At 45.8% G+C, this 17,988-nt stretch overlaps 1 protein-coding gene across 2 annotated transcripts; it reads left to right on the top strand.

The window, feature by feature from the left end:
• The first annotated feature begins 231 nt into the window (after positions 1–231).
• On the top strand, positions 232–12,062 carry PDYN (prodynorphin). Of its 2 annotated transcripts, none has more exons than XM_069952966.1 (4): positions 232–504; positions 1,272–1,388; positions 10,860–11,000; positions 11,370–12,062. In XM_069952966.1, exons 3-4 carry the CDS (start codon positions 10,872–10,874, stop codon positions 12,060–12,062), a joined length of 822 nt encoding a protein of 273 aa, XP_069809067.1. In that variant the 5' UTR covers positions 232–504; positions 1,272–1,388; positions 10,860–10,871. The 2 variants fall into 2 exon arrangements, with proteins under 2 accessions (XP_069809067.1, XP_069809068.1); XM_069952967.1 differs by having other exon boundaries at positions 10,836–11,000.
• Positions 12,063–17,988: the final 5,926 nt, after the last annotated feature.

Raw genomic sequence — 17,988 nt, 5'->3', positions numbered from 1 at the left:
TTGTTTATAGTGTATACTGTGTATAATTGATGCTATGTACAGTGTATCCTGTGTATAATATGAGTTGTTTAAAGTGTGTACTGTTTATACTGTTATATGGCACTGACTAGATAAGATTTCCAGCTTAGAGTGTCAGCTCTTTGGCTCAGCGCTAGGTCATACAAAACAGCTGTTAACCTGTAATCTGTTTTTCTTTCCCAGACAGAGGAGGAGGATGATGATGAGGATGATGATGATGATGATGATGAGAAGAAGAAGCGGTGACATCTGCGGCACATGGGTGGCAGGTTTACAATGAATCCTGATGGAAGGAGGGGTGGGGGACATGACGGGAGCCCCTCCCTGCGCACCTCCCCTCACATAAGTAGTTGTCAGGAGTCTCCTGCGCTCATAGGAAAAGCAAGAGAACCTGGGACTGACTTGTGGAGTTACTATCACCTGTCTGCACCCTCAGAGGGACGGAGGACCCCCCAATCCTGACAGGCTACATCGTCCTATAAAGAGGTAACTAGAAGGACAATGCACCTTTGTATCTATGCAGGACCCCAAATCCACAAGATAGTGACCCCCACTGATACACAAGATGCCGTACCAGACACAACCACAACACTGCACCCCATTTTTTTTATTTCACTCTGATACATCCCATAGCATCCCCCATTTACACATTGCAAATTCTGTAACAATATTGCACCCCATGGATGTACCTAAACATGACATTTAACACCCCAATAATTCACCATAGAAGATTGTACACTACAGTGTATAGCGTTCACATTCATTCCCATTAAATTAGAGTACCCCAATATCCTTCCAGGGTCCCATGGTACCTAATCTTGTACATATCACGACACACACGCCCCTATAGCACCCCAACATCTTACCCACAACACCCGAAGGAGTTGCCAGAATTTGTACAATCACTTACTGTGTAGCACCCCGTTATTATAAACTGCTACACCATGTTGTACCCCAAATTTACATTACACTTTTTTTTTTTAGCAATAGAGGTTGCTTTGTATCATGTAGTCTGTAATAGAGGTGCTCCCCTAAAAATCACTAGGAATGGTACAATCCTATACAATATCCTACTACTCGTCACCCCACAGAACCCCAAATTTACTAACCCCACTCCACAGCACAGAGCAGGGAACATAGGTCCCCCAAATCATGTCCTAGAGTTATTAACCCCATAAATCCTAATATAATATAACATGTATACAATATATCGCTACACAGAGCCCCCCTCTAAATGTCTGCTAATATTCAAGGGCTGGACCCCCAAAAAGAAACCTGGGACATACAACATCCCGGAGGACGACTCTGCTCCCCAAAACCAGCAGCAAGCAATAAGGACTGGAGGAGCAGAAACCATTCCTGTACCACAGGTACGTTGTTTTACTGCATGGAACTGTTTCAGGTTAAAGCCGAAATATACTGTGGAGTAGTATATACATGTTACCTGCCGCATATTACACACTCCGGGGGGTCCACAATAATAACCTCGCTCTCTATCTTCTATCCTTTTGTGATGTGGTTTAATACAATCTATTACTCTTTGGTATCAGCCATGTCAGGCGGGGGGGGGGGGGGGGGGGGGGGTTCGCTGTAGGACAGGTATATAAAATCTATTACTCTCTGGTATCAGCCATGTCAGGCAGGGGGGGTGTAGGACAGGTATATACAATCTATTACTCTCTGGTATCAGCCATGTCATGCTGGGGAGAGGCGACTGTAGGACAGGTATATACATCTATTACTCTCTGGTATCAACCATGTCAGGCTGGGGAGAGGCGACTGTAGGACAGGTATATACATCTATTACTCTCTGGTATCAGCCATGTCAGGCTGGGGGGGGGGGTGACTGTAGGACAGGTGTATACAATCTATTACTCTCTGGTATCAGCCATGTCAGGCTGGGGAGAGGCGACTGTAGGACAGGTATATACATCTATTACTCTCTGGTATCTGCCATGTCAGGCTGGGGGGGGGTGACTGTAGGACAGGTGTATACAATCTATTACTCTCTGGTATCAGCCATGTCAGGCTGGGGGGGGGAGGTGACTGTAGGACAGTTATATACAATCTATTACTCTCTGGTATCAGCCATGTCAGGCTGGGGGGGGGGAGGTGTAGGGCAGGTATATACAATCTATTACTCTCTGGTATCAGCCATGTCAGGCTGGGGGGGGGGTGTGACTGTAGGACAGGTATTTACAATCTATTACTCTCTGGTATCAGCCATGTCCGGCTGGGGGGGGGGGGAGGTGACTGTAGGACAGGTATATATAATCTATTACTCTCTGGTATCTGCCATGTCAGGCTGGGGGGGGAGGTGACTGTAGGACAGGTATTTACAATCTATTACTCTCTGGCATCAGCCATGTCAGGCTGGGGGGGGGGTAGGACAGGTATATAGAATCTATTACTCTCTGGTATCAGCCATGTTAGACTAGGGGGGGGGGGTGACTGTAGGACAGGTATATACAATCTATTACTCTCTGGTATCAACCATGTCAGGCTGGGGGGGGTGACTGTAGGACAGGTATTTACAATCTATTACTCTCTGGTATCAGCCATGTAGGTGACTGTAGGACAGGTATATACAATCTATTACTCTCTGGCATCAGCCATGTCAGGCTGGGGGGGGTGGTAGGACAGGTATATAGAATCTATTACTCTCTGGTATCAGCCATGTCAGGCTGGGGTGGGGGGGTTAGGACAGGTATATATAATCTATTACTCTCTGGTATCAGCCATGTCAGGCTGGGGGGGGGAGGGACTGTAGGACAGGTATATACAATCTATTACTCTCTGGTATCAGCCATGTCAGGCTGGGGGGGGGGGTGACTGTAGGACAGGTATATACAATCTATTACTCTCTGGTATCAGCCATGTCAGGCTGGGGGGGGTGACTGTATGACAGGTATATACAGTCTATTACTCTCTGGTATCAGCCATTGCTGGTGGGGGGGTGACTGTAGGACAGGTATATAGATCCTCTCTGGTATCAGCCATTGCTTTCTGGTATCACTCTTCCTCATAGAGAACACAGGATCTCTTAGTCGTGCTGAACGTTCCTGTATATAAGGAGGACAGGGGCCGGACAGGAGCAATAACTGGTGGCTGGATGATTGTTTGGCTGTGAGTTATTGAAGATGTGTGGTCGCCTTAAAGTGTGACTGTCATTTCAGGGGACTTTTCAGGATGTGCTGAGTATGTACTGTATATGAGGGGCAGGACTATATCTGGTCAGTCTATCGCTAGTATATGCCATGTATCCCCCTGGTTACCCCCTGCGAGCTCCATCTCTGTGTCTGCTTTATCTATGCTCAGCTGCGGTGTGGCTGCAGACTATCCTCTGTGCTGCCTCCTATACACTATATACACACTAAACGTAACATCCTGCAATCCTACTGTAGCAAACCATCAGAAGTCTCAGACCAGCAATGAGCAGTCTAACATGTGAATCCAGCGTTTTCTGTGGCCAGAAAGTCTGCACATTGCACAGGCTGTTTGTCTCTTCTTGTTAATTCATTCCCATATATCCCCAGATATTACATATGATGTAATATCTATAGAGGTTATATCAATGCTGGAGCGTTATAGGAGGAGCAGCTGATATCAGTCACATATGATGTAATGTCTGGAGGGTATATCAGTGCTGGAGCGATATAGGAGGAGCAGCTGATATCAGTCACATAGGATGTAATGTCTGGAGGTTATATCAGTACTGGAGCGTTATAAGAGCGGCTGATATCAGTCACATATGCTATAACGATCCAGAATTTAAATAACTTCAGAGACATTACATCATAAGTGACTGTTATAAGCATTTCATCTTATCATGCTTGTGATCTGATACAACCTCAGAAACATTACAGAGACTGATATCAGCCGCTCCTCCTATAACGCTCCAGTACTGATATAACCTCCAGACATTACATCCTATTTGACTGATATCAGCCGCTCCTCTTATAACGCTCCAGCACTGATATAACCTCCTATTACATCCTATGTGACTGATATCAGCCGCTCCTCTTATAACGCTCCAGCACTGATATAACCTCCATAGATATTACATCCTATCTATGTGACTGATATCAGCCGCTCCTCTTATAACGCTCCAGCACTGATATAACCTCCATAGATATTACATCCTATGTGACTGATATCAGCCGCTCCTCTTATAACGCTCCAGCACTGATATAACCTCCTATTACATCCTATGTGACTGATATCAGCCGCTCCTCTTATAACGCTCCAGCACTGATATAACCTCCATAGATATTACATCCTATGTGACTGATATCAGCCGCTCCTCTTATAACGCTCCAGTACTGATATAACCTCCAAACATTACATCCTATGTGACTGATATCAGCCGCTCCTCCTATAACGCTCCAGCACTGATATAACCTCCATAGATATTACATCCTATCTATGTGACTGATATCAGCCGCTCCTCTTATAACGCTCCAGCACTGATATAACCTCCTATTATATCATATGTGACTGATATCAACCGCTCCTCTTATAACGCTCCAGTACTGATATAACCTTCATAGACATAACTTTATCCTGTACCTCTGTCCTCAGATACCATAGATGTACACCATTGTGCAGTGACTCTCCAGTCCTATGTATACCAGTTGTGTTCTGTACTGTGATAGTACCCAGTCCTGGCACCTCCACCACCTCCTGGCAGTGGCACCCATCACTGTGGGGTTGATAATCGTCCTCTCACCAAACCCCCCCCCCCCCCCCCTCCCCGGTGATGACGTGGATGACGGCGGAGAGGACGGGGAGATGTGCATTATTAACTTCATTTAAAGCAATTTTTCACCCCATTACAATTCCCAGGAGGGACACAGTTAATGACCTGAATCTTCATCCAGTCACATAGGAAATGAATAATGAGCAAAAGGAATAATAATAGTGATAAAAACCGAGAGCTGCGACCTGCACCTGCACGAGAGCCTGTGTATAGGGTCAGCACCTCCTCAGCCCCATTCACCCTGGTGCTGATTTAAAGGGGCATTAACCTCGCTGGAATTTTCTTTTGCAATGGGAAAATGTAAGATGATGCATCCAACGAAGAATATCCGGGCATTGCCCCACTTATCAATGATCAGTGATCAATATACTTCTGATTTATAAATGAGGGGGACAATGAAATCAACTTATTTCACAAAGTTACATAGATTTGTAATTTACTTCTATTTAAAGATCTCCAGTTTTCCAGTACTTATCATCTTGCTACAACTGGAGAGCTGTTGTGGTATGGAGGCTGCTGAGGCATGCTGGGAGTTGTAGTTATGCAGTGGCTGTGGGATATCAGGTGCTGTATGCATCTATATGGAGGTTCCCAGCTATGGCTGATAACAGTGAACAATAGATCATATTCACCTGTACTCAGACTCATTCATCTTACCCTGTCCTGGCTGATAACAGGGAGCAATAGTCTGCAGAGCACATAGTAAGAGGACAGGCTGCAGGTGCAATGTCATTTTGGCTAAATTCACGGACAATCCATTTTGTTAGAAAGAACATGGAGGATGATGATTCTGATGATGGATGTGAATATACCTGTTAAGGCTATGTTCACACGCTGTACCAACAACCGCCATTGTTTAACGCAACCTATGGCTGGAATTGATGGTCATGATCATTAATAACGGCCGTTGTTTGTACAGTGTGTGAATATAGCCTGGATTCACACTTGCAGTTTTTGATGCAGTTTGAAGCCAGAAGTGGATCCAGCAGGACAGTGAAGTATAAGGCTAGGCTCATACAACGTCTTTTCTTGGCCGTTTGATGGCCGTCTTCTTGGGTGCCAAATGAAGTACTTTATTTTGAAATCACGGACTTCATTGCAAAATAACAGACATTATTTGGGCCCAAAAGGACACGGACCAAAAAGACTGTCGTCGAACGGCCAAAAAAAGATGTTGTGTGAACCTAGCCTAAGTCCTCCAATGTCCCTTCTATTTTTGGTGTCGGCCGTGTGATTCTGTCCGTAGACATGGGCTGTGTTCACACAATGTCAAAAAAAGGAAAAGGACGGCCGCCGTTTCTCTTTAAAAAGATGTCCGTTATAGCTGTGATCTAATTTACTTAAATGCCATGCATGTAAGTGAATGGAATGACGGACGTCCAACGCACACAGTGTATTAAATAACTGACGTTGTCTGCTCAGATGTCAAAATAATGATCATGGACGTCTTTTGCAAGCAGCGGACGTTATTGTTTAGTTGTTCACACACAGTATGTATTGATATCACACCATGATCTATTATCAGCCAGTGTGTCAGTGTGACCGCAGAGCCCTGGCCATAGACATAATGGTAATGAATAGCATTAGGATCATCCGTCCCCTGTCTGTCATGTGGAGGACCCTTCAGCGTCCTTATCTCCCCTGCCACGCCTGATCCCTTTCTACAGAGAGTGTCCAGGGTCAGACCCGTCCGCTGACCCTGACCTCCTGCTCTGCTTTTTTCCATTTTCCAATTCATTTATTTTCACCAATAAAGACGTATAGAAGATAAGAGAAAGTCATTATGGGATGGGCGTCTATCATGACTGCGCTAGAAGTGCGACAGAGAATAGCCAGGGAGGGGAACACAGGGACGCACAGGGTCTACAGGGCGGGGGTCTACCTACCCCCGCCCTGCACAATAGAGCCATATACACAAGAGGTATAGAAAAGTCGTCTATAACGAATGCCATCTATAGAGAGTCCCATCTATACAGAATTGCATCTATAGAGAGTCCCATCTATACAGAATTGCATCTATAGAGAGTCATATCTATAGAGAGTCCTATCTATACAGAATTGCATATATAGAGTCATATCTATAGAGAGTCCCATCTATAGAGAATTGCATCTATAGAGAGTCCCATCTATACAGAATTGCATCTATAGAGAGTCATATCTATAGAGAGTCCCATCTATAGAGAATTGCATCTATAGAGAGTCCCATCTATACAGAATTGCATCTATAGAGAGTCCCATCTATACAGAATTGCATCTATAGAGAGTCATATCTATAGAGAGTCCCATTTATAGATAAATCTATAGAGGGTTCCATATATAAAGAGAGTCTAATCTGTAGAGAATCCCTCCAATCTGACATGAATGGGTGCGTATTGTGCTGCTTTATATGTATACCGCCGTCCCTAGTCGCACAAGACATGGACTGACTGCGGGTCTGACGGTCGGAGCTGTACTACAGACACCTGTCACTCCCTTCTAAGGATGAGGCTGTGTTCTGCAAATGTCCCATTCATCTCAGTGGGGCTTAGAAAAGTCCATGCGCTTACTGCATTGTGGATGTGAATACACCCTTACAGCCAATGCGTGCAGCCATATTATACTAGCTTTATATGGTGCTATAAGAGTCACCACACACAGGAGTTGTTGCAGCTATGTCTGTGGTTGTTCCATTCCTATGAGTTACATCAATCCATGTAATTGCCACAGTAACAACCCCGTTCATATGAATGGAGCTCATTTTGTGTGAATACACCCTGATAGTGCCGCTTTACCTCCAATGTCCTAAGCGGCATACAGAGATCTTCCTATCCGGTGGCGCACAGATCTTTATTCATGAAGGTTTTCTAAAAAGAGTTTATAAACGATAATCAAGAACAAATCACTGTTTCGATCCCGATGATTGTGGATTAAAACGATTACCTAGGATTAGAAATATATAGCTTCTTTCTGCCAGAAACAGCACAGACCTTTCCTCAGTTTGTGTGCAGTATTGCAGTTCTATTAAAATGAATGGAGTGGAGCTGTAATACCACACACAACCTGAGGACAGGGGTGGCACTGTGTTTGGTAGCAGCTTTGTTTTTCTAACCCTGGATAATCACTTTAAATGTCTTTTCCCCAGTGGTAAGATATAGCTTTGTCCCATCCCACAATGCTTTATACCAGGGGATACAAACATTTGTTAGTTTTCCATTAGTTTAATAGCTTTGGTCCTGACGTGGGCCATATAGATACTGCGATAGAGCCGGAGCTGGAGACCTAGATAAGAACAAGACTCGGAATATAGATAAGGATTAACAGGAGGCCGATACAATGTTGCGGTCAGAACAATTGACGTAAAGGAGATACATTGATGCGTTTGTTACATTGTTCAGATGGAGCAGATGTTCTAGGTGGGAACAGACAATACAAGGGGTTAAATGAGGAAAGCTACAGACTGCTAGATCCGCCAGATCCTATAGATTGTGCAATGATTCTCTGTGCACATGTAATATATATGGATATAAGGTGGACCATTCTGGAGGGGGCACAGGTTGAGAAAGGGTTAAGCACAGGTTCCCATTATTACATGTTGGAGCCATGCCGTACAATAGGCGCAGGCGTAGGATTTGTGTACTAGTGGATCTCCAGCGCAGGACTCACCTTACCAAGTGTCACCGATCACCGCAGTGCTGCATGGCGCTCTTGTGTTGCTCCCCCCTCCCCTTGTATTTACCTATTTTTTTATCATTCTTGTTCTCAAGGACATTTGTAAACAACAACTGCTTCCGGCAGATGATAGCAGAGACCTTAAAGGGGTATTCCTGTCTCATAGAGCGATTGATGGGTTGGCAATCCTGAGAACCTCCACCCATCTTGGAGATATGCCACTGCTACTTTGTGTATGCCAGGGATGGGGGACCTTCGCCCCTCCAGCTAAAGCTTTGGCTGTCCAGGCATGATGGGAATTATAGTTTTGCAACAGCTGGAGGGTTGTAGGTTCCCCATCCCTGGTCTCTGCTGTTTATTCTTTAATATAGATATAGTAACAGTATTTGCAGATGTGATCAGAAAATAAAGCTGCAGTAACATCTATGGCCACTAGAGGCAGTAGAAATGTTTGCTCTGTGTAGTCGTAGTCAGGAAATAAAGCTGCATTACCTGCTATTCCCACTAAAACTAGTAAAATTGTTTGCTCTTTGAAGTCATAGTCAGGTAAAAGTTGCATTACCTGTTATGCCAATTAGAGGCGTAGAATAGTTTGCTCTGCGTAGTCGTAGTCAGGAAATACAGCTATGAAGCTGAATTATCTGTTGTGCCAACTAGATTGTTTGCTCTGTGTAATCATAGAAAAATGCTGCATTACCTGTTATGCCACTAAAAGCACTAGAATTGTTTGCTCTCAGTAGTCGTAGTCAGGGGAAAAAGCTGCATTACATGTTATGTCCACTAGAGCCAATAGAACTGTTTGCTCTTGGTAACCATAGTCATGAAATAAAACAGCAGCTTCTGATTTTCCCAGTAGAATTGTTTGCTCACTGTAGTCGTAGTCAGAAAATAAAGCTGCAGTACCTGTTATGCTCACTAGAGGTATTAGCATTGTCAGCTGTCTGTATTATGGCAATGATAAAGAGGGTTTCTGCTTTGCATGGACTGTACACTATAACATTCGTACTACCTGTGTCCAGTAGAGACATTGATCAGACTGGGACGTTCATCTGTAATACCTTGTCTACCCTGTAGAGGCAGTAGACCTAGGAGCTCATATTCCCCTCCCAATTTCCTTTTTTGGTCATGGTTTCCTTTCTTGCAGGTGAATGCTGAGAAAGGGGAGGGGCCTGTGCCTATGGCCCTATAACAGACTCAGTAGCACCCTCTAGCTTATGGACCCGGGGTTGCAGATCTCATAGACCATTGTTACCATAGATTTCATGTTTTCCACTAATCCAGTGATTAAAAAAATGTTAAACATTGGAGGCGATCTGTGCTGTGTGATCCGCGATGACACCGTTATCCGTGACTCATGGTATCCATGGAGATTTATTATCATAGTTTATATACAAATGACACTGAAGTTCTTCTTAATATTGGCATGACAACCCGGCCGCCCAATCCAGCCCACCATAACACCGGGACGTTCTGACCTGCCCCTCCCCCGCACCTGATGCTCCGTATCCTCCATACATGCTGCACATCTGTCAGCACTGTGTAACTTACAGAACAGCAAAGAATGTCATGAGGAGATGGCAAGCTAGGCAAGGGCTGGTATAATTCTCAGTGCCAACTATAGTAATGTAGCATCATGGTGCCCCCAGAATCAGCCATAGTGCCCCCAGATTGACATAAAGACATGGCCCACCAAGCATGGAGTGGCAAAATTTGTAGTGCCAACTATAGTGAGGTATTCATATTGTCACAAAGTAATCCATGATGCCTCCATAATCGCCCATCGTGAATCCAGTGCCAACCACAGGGTTCCAGAGTCAGCCATGCTGCCCAAGAAGAAGCCATATTGCTCCAAGATTAGTCAGAAGCATGTTAAGCTCAGAATGGCAAAATTGTCGATGCCGCTCAATGTGCCAGCCCTAGTGCACCAAAGTCCTCCACAGCCACAGCACAACCACAGCACAACCACAGCAATCCATAATCAGCCATGGTGCCCAGGTCAATGACAATGAACCAAGTGCCAATGATAACCACTGTGCCACCAGTACTACTACTGTATCCCAGAGTAAGAGCCATCTGTGCCCTAGACCCACAGCACCCCAGTACCAGACACTGTGCCCCCAGTTTAGGACACCAGTATTTTCTCCTCTGTGCCCAGGATGCCCATGTTGCCCGTGTTCTGCACAGATACCACCAGGGATTTTTGTAGTAAATGAGATGAGACTGATCGGGGCTGTAAGAGGTGTAAGGGATGGATTGGATTGCTGTTAGTGAAAACAGTGAGTCCGCATCTTGTATAAGTCATGGAGACCCCCAGATCCTCCAGCAAAGATATGGTGGTTTTCTCAGTGTTTTCCACAAGCTTCTGCACTGCCACCTAATGGCTATTGTTAGGTACTGACTACTTAATCAGGTTTCTCTTCTTGTGTCCCATCAGAAGAGTTTAGCAATGGGTCTGCTGGTTCTGATAATGCTGCTGAGTCTCTCCACTCCACATGCAACCTGTGCAGACTGTGTGTCCTGGTGCTTCTCATGTGCCCTCCAGATCCAAGCTGCCAACATCCACTTCAACCCTCTGGTAGGTTTTCAGAGATTTATAGGGAGCCCCTTCTGTCTGGGAGTGCACCCTATTCTCTAATAACAACGCCATTACTGTGAGATGCCAACTAGTAGAATTGTTGGCTTACTGTAGTCGTAGTCAGGAATTTAAACTGCTTTACCTGTTATGCCCACTAGAGGCACTAGAATTGTTGGTTCATTGTAGTTGTAGTCAGGAATTCAAGCTGATTTACCTGTTAGGCCCACTAGAGACACTAGAATTGTTGGCCCACAGTCGTCGTAGTCAGGAATCAAAGCTACTTTACCTGTTATGCCCACTAGAGGGACTAGTATTGGTTGTAGTGAGTAGATGGCACTAGCACTGACTTGTTGACTGCTCATTTCACAGGTTTGCTCTTTGCAATGTGAAGGATCCCTGACCTCCATGACAGAGTGGGAGCGGTGTGAGAAGATCCTGTCTCCTGCAGGAGCAATACTCGAAGTCTCCAAAAGGGACCAAGAGAGAGTGCCCACCGCCACAGACCCCCTGGAGGTGCCCGTCAAGCGCTATGGAGGATTTATGAAAAAACTGGATAAGAACAAATTCTTCTTTAACAACCCCAAGCGAGAGAGTGGCATCTACAAAGGAGAGGCCTCTATGCCCTATAGTGGTGCCCTGCGGGACCTCCTGGAGATACCCGACTCCGAGCAGGAAACTGAGGTCAACGACAAATCAGAAGAACAGAGCCAGGCGTGGCGGGCAAAAGACGAGAGGAAGCGATACGGAGGGTTCCTGCGCAAATACCCCAAGAGGAGCCAGGAGGAATTACAGGGGGCGGAGCTAGACAGGAGAATGGTCCTAGACCCAGAGCTGGGATCAGAGCAGGGGGTGGAGGAGGTGGAGACAGCGCAAGGGGTGGAGACAGAACAGGGGGTAGCCGATCTTCAGAAGCGCTACGGGGGATTCATGCGTAGGATCCGGCCCAAATTAAAGTGGGACAATCAGAAAAGATATGGCGGATTCCTCCGCCGCCAGTTCAAGGTCACTACAAGATCAGAAGAAAATCCCAGCACCTTCTCCGGGGAGTTGTCCAACCTTTAAGAAGTGTTCGTGTCCGCAGTAGGTGGTGGAATAGTAAATGCTCAAAAAAAACAAAAAAAAAAATAACAAAACTTCATCCTGTTTTGACTCCAACCGTCCCATAGATCAGTAATCACTCTGAACGGCTCCTCAGAGGTAGGACATTAACACACAGCGCCACCTACAGTGCTCCCGGAGGTATTGCACACGCTCATGTCCATGTATGCTGAATGTATAGTATGTTCTTGTCTGTACTGTGCACAGATTGTGTACTGTGTACATAGCGCTTTACATTAAAAACCTTACACAACCAAATGTCTATGTAGTAGTGTGTGGGGTACTTCAGTGAGAGCGAGCCAACAGCTAGAGTAAAACAATCCTAGAGTGCAGCTATTAGACAGAAATGGAAGGTCCCTTTAAGGAGAACTTGGTGGTGCAGTTTGGGGTGACAACCATGGCAAATCCGGTTGCATCGCACTGAACCTAGAGATCTTTATAGTGCAAAGCCTACAGTGCCAGTCAGGGGCGGAGTCACCCCATACGCTCCTCCCCCTTCTTGCACTCTTCCAGACATCCAGCTGAACTGACCGGAGTCACATGACACACATCTCTGGAGTCTTCATGGGCAGTGAGCCCCAGGTTGCTGTAAGGAGTTCTGGGGACAAGATCCTTTTAAAGGGGTTGTTCACCAAAAATGTTTTTCTTTCAAATCAACTGGTGCCAGAAATTTGTAATTTACTTCTTTTAAAAGTCTTCCAGTACTTATCAACTGCTGTAAGTCCTGCAGGAAGAAGTGTATTCTCTCCAGTCTGACACAGTGCTCTCTGCTGCCACCTCTGTCCATGTCAGGAACTGTGCAGAGCAGCAGCAAATCCCCACAGAAAACCCTTCCTGCTCTCCAGACTGGAAGGATTACACCACTTCCTGCAGGACATACAGCAGCTGATAAGTACTGATTTTTAGATTTAAGAGGTTTTTTTTTCAACACAAGATAATTACAAATCTCTGGCACTTTCTGGCACCAGTTGATTTAAAGGAGAAAACATTTTTTGGATGGTGAGCAACCCCTTTAAGATCGTACTTATCAGTCTGTTTACTGCTCTATATAAAACCCTGCCCATATCAAGCAAGCCACGCCCTCTTCTATCTTGCCAGACGCGTATATATACGGCAGCCTCACCTGCAGTAGTAGCCTGCTTTAGCACCACCTACAGTTCTTCTCCCCCGCCCTGTCCCTCTATATTTGACGCTTGGTGTTAAATATGTGAACCAATAAAATAATTTCTGCTGTTAATAAAATAATTTTGCATCCGGTGATTCTTTATCTGTGATCTGCCGGGACTTGTACACCAGGGATGGGGAACCTGCGGCCCTCCAGCTGTTCCAGCTGTTGCAAAACTACAATTCCCATCATGCCTAGACAGCCAAAGCCTTTGGCTTTGGCTGTCTAGGCATGATGGGAATTGTAGTTTTGCAACAGCTGGAGGGCCGCAGGTTCCCCATGCCTGGTGAACATGGAGGAGGCACATGGAGCATGCAATGTATGGACAGCATTGCACATGGGAGGATTGGATACACCAACTCAGCTGGCAGTTCTATACAAGATAGGCTTAGATACAGCTGCTCAGCATTTAGTATAATGTAGATCAGATACAGATCAGATTAGATCTACTAGCACTGCAGACACATTGGCTAAGCAGATAGGCTTAGATACAGCCATCCAACATTTGGTATCACACATGGGAGGTTTAGATAAAGCAGCTCAATAGTCAATATCAAATATGATTGGCTGAGATACAGCAGATCAACAAACCAAATTAAATAGAATTAAAAAAAATAAATCTTGTCTTCCAGTACCTATCAGTTGCTGTATGTTCTGCAGGAAGTGGTGTATTCTCTCTAGTGTGACACAGTGCTCTCTGCTGCCACCTCTGTCCATTTCAGGAACTGTATTTACTATGGGGATTTGCTACTACTCTGGACAGTTCCTGACATGGACAGAGGTGGCAGCAGAGAGCACTGTGTCAGACTAGAGAGAATACACCACTTCCTGCAGGACATACAGCAGCTGATAAGTACTGGAAGCCTGGATATTTTTTAAATAGAAGTCATTTACAAACCTATATATCTTTCCAGATAAAGTTGGATTTCCCTCTTTTAAACATGATATACACTGGTATGGCAGGCAGTATCACATGCGATATGCTTAGATACAGTGGCTCAGAGTATCACACAAAATAGGCTTAGATACATGGATCAGGAAACAGACCTTGGTGTGCGACAGTAATATGTATACTGTACAGCCACTGACCCGTATGAGGGATGTGAGATCCTGCAGCCTATAACAGAATAGTGATTGCTGCTCTGGAGATGACTGGGGAAAAATAATGATGTGCAGCTGAATATGAGATGAAACCTGTGTCTGTAGCTTTAAGAAGCTGCGTCATCCTTTGCTCTGGTTACAGCTCGCCATATTAATCGCCCCGATGACTTTGATGGTGATCATTACGATTCTGCTGATCCAGAATATTGATCGCTGACTGGACTTATTGCAATCAATGGCAGCAGGACCCTGCAGTAGCCTGACCTGCTGAGCCCATGTGCAGGGGTGTATGGGGGGGATCAGGGACAGGCACCCCTCTAAGCTGTGCGCTAGAACATGTAGGCTTCCTCTATAGGGGCTGGAGGGTGTGTGTAAGCTATTGCTCCCTGGTATCAGCCATCCTGTTTCTCTTCCCATTGACAGGTTGCAGAATCTCTCTGGCCTTAGCTGGCTGATAACAGGGAACAATAGGCTGCAAACAACTGCACCGAAAATAGTAGGAAGTAATAGTCACAACATGCAGCCCCCCAGCTGTCGCAAAACTACAATTCCCATCATAACAGGAATGGAGTCGTAATTATGCAAGCTGTGAGGGCATGATAGGGGTTGTAGTTTTACAACAGCTGGAGAGCCACTGGTTGGAGAACACTGCTCTAGGTGCCTCAGGCCGGACATGCTGAGAGTTGTAGTGCCGCAGGTTGGAGGACACTGCTCTAGGTGCCTCAGGCCGGGCATGCTGAGAGTTGTAGTGCCGCAGGTTGGAGGACACTGCTCTAGGTGCCTCAGGCCGGGCATTCTGAGAGTTGTAGTTCTGCAGGTTAGAGAACCCTAATCTAGATGCCTTAGGCCGGGCATGCTGAGAGTTGTAGTGCCACTGGTTGGAGAACACTGCTCTAGGTGCCTCAGGCCGGACATGCTGAGAGTTGTAGTGCCGCAGGTTGGAGGACACTGCTCTAGGTGCCTCAGGCCGGGCATGCTGAGAGTTGTAGTTCTGCAGGTTAGAGAACACTAATCTAGATGCCTCAGGCCGGGCATGCTGAGAGTTGTAGTGCCACTGGTTGGAGAACACTGCTCTAGGTGCCTCAGGCCGGACATGCTGAGAGTTGTAGTGCCGCAGGTTGGAGGACACTGCTCTAGGTGCCTCAGGCCGGGCATGCTGAGAGTTGTAGTGCCGCAGGTTGGAGGACACTGCTCTAGGTGCCTCAGGCCGGGCATGCTGAGAGTTGTAGTGCTGCAGCTTGGAGACCACTGCCCTAGATACCTCAGGCTGGACATGCTAAGAGTTGTGCTACAGTTTGAGGAGCACTGCTCTAGATACCTCAGGTGCAGCCACAGACTCTTGAGCATGCTGGTAGTTGTAGTACTGCAGCAGCTGGAGAGCCGCAGGTTGGGATTACAGCCTGGCAGAAGTATGATTGCAGCTCTGGGAGTGAGTGCAGGATAGACAGCGGCTGTGTGTGACAGTGTGTTGTGTGCCTCATCCTCCTCTCCTGCCTCATCCTCCTCTGCTGATGGGCGACCTTCTTCTATAGTGACCCCATTTAGGCTGCGCGCTCGCCTTCCCCCGCTGTTCTGCCATTCATACACCGCGTCCATTTATATACAAGGTTAAGCACATTGAGCCCCTCTATAGATCCTGTACCTGATCTGCGTCTCCACGGAAACGAGAAGAAAACGCGGAGGAAACGGTGACCAATCCGGGAGGGTGAAACCGATACATAGTGTAAGTGGCTGATGGGTAACCAAGCCGTGTATCACCGCCAGCCACAGTCTCAGCTCTGCTACATCTGCTGCACAAAGCACAGTATCATGGGAGAGGATTAGATACAGCAGACAGTATCGCACATGAGAGGCTTAGATACAACTCCGCAGACTATCACACATGAAAGGCTTAGATACAGCAGCTCAGCACACATTATCACACAAGATGCTTAGATACAGCTACTCAGCAAACAGTATCACACATGAGAGGCTTAGATACAACAACTTAGCAGATAGTATCACAGCTGAGAGGCTTGGATACAACAACTCAGCACACAGTATCACAGCTGAGAGGCTTTGATACAGCAGGTCAGCAAACAGTATCACACGAGAGGCTTAGATACAGCTCTTCAGCAGACAGTATCACACATGAGAGGCTTAGATATAGCAGCTCAAGGACAGTATCACACATGAAAGGCTTGGATACAGCAGCTCAGCAGGCAGTGTCACACATGATGGGATTAGTTACACTGGAAAGCAAGCAGTATCACAGGATTGGATTAGATACATCACTCATCAGATAGTATCACACATAAGAGGATTAGATACACATCTCAACTACCAGTATCACATATGATAGGATTAGATACATAGTTCAGCAGACAGTATCACACATGATAGGATGACTGTGACAGAGGGATATACAGTACTGTATATACTGTGAAAGAGGGATATACTGACATATACTGTGACAGAGGGATATGTGTGTATATATATATATATATATATATATATATATATATATACACTACCGTTCAAAAGTTTGGGGTCACATTGAAATGTCCTTATTTTTGAAGGAAAAGCGCTGTACTTTTCAATGAAGATAACTTTAAACTAGTCCTAACTTAAGGGTACAAACACACACACCGTATACGCAGCGTATTTACTGCTGCGATATGCAGCAAATACGCAGCAGATTTGTGGGGTCAATTAAACGCTCAAAATGGCCAGAAAAAGAGAACTTTCATCTGAAACTCGACAGTCTATTCTTGTTCTTAGAAATGAAGGCTATTCCATGCGAGAAATTGCTAAGAAATTGAAGATTTCCTACCACAGTGTGTACTACTCCCTTCAGAGGACAGCACAAACAGGCTCTAACCAGAGTAGAAAAAGAAGTGGGAGGCCGCGTTACACAACTAAGCAAGAAGATAAGCACATTAGAGTCTCTAGTTTGAGAAACAGACGCCTCACAGGTCCCCAACTGGCATCTTCAATAAATAGTAGCCGCAAAACACCAGTGTCACCATCTACAGGGAAGAGGCGGCTGCAGGATTTTGGCCTTCAGGGCAGAGTGGCAAAGAAAAATCCATATCTGAGACTGGCCAATAAAAGAAAAAGATTAAGATGGGCAAAAGAACACAGACATTGGACAGAGGAAGACTGGAAAAAGTGTTGTGGACGAATGAATCCAAGTTTGAGGTGTTTGGATGACAAAGAAGAACGTTTGTGAGACGCAGAAGAAATGAGAAGATGCTGGAAGAATGTCTGACGCCATCTGTTAGCATGGTGGAGGTCATGTGATGGTCTGGGGTTGGTGCTGGTAAGGTGGGAGATTTGTACAGGGTAAAAGGGATTGTGAATAAGGAAGGCCATCACTCTGCACCGCCATGCCATACCCAGTGGGCAGCGCTTGGTTGGAGCCAATTTCATCCTACAACAGGACAATGACCCTAAACACCTCCAAATTGTGCAAGAACTATTTCCAGCAGAAGCAGCAGCTGGTATTCTATCATAGGTAATGGAGTGGCCAGCGCAGTCACCAGATCACCACCCCATTGAGCTGTTGTGGGAGCAGCTGGACCGTATGGTACGCCAGAAGTGCCCATCCAACCAATCACACTTGTGGGAGCTGCTTCTAGAAGC

This window comes from Dendropsophus ebraccatus, chromosome 14 (assembly GCF_027789765.1).
Source record: "Dendropsophus ebraccatus isolate aDenEbr1 chromosome 14, aDenEbr1.pat, whole genome shotgun sequence".
Classification (NCBI taxonomy): domain Eukaryota; kingdom Metazoa; phylum Chordata; class Amphibia; order Anura; family Hylidae; genus Dendropsophus; species Dendropsophus ebraccatus.
This window is presented reverse-complemented; position numbering and strand designations above follow the sequence as displayed.

Bases quoted from the DNA above. Each gene is read 5' to 3' on its own strand.
- PDYN (XM_069952966.1), top strand. From the start codon at position 10,872: ATGGGTCTGCTGGTTCTGATAATGCTGCTGAGTCTCTCCACTCCACAT. The intron at 11,001-11,369 runs GTAGGTTTTCAG...CTCATTTCACAG, and splicing joins ACATCCACTTCAACCCTCTG to GTTTGCTCTTTGCAATGTGA.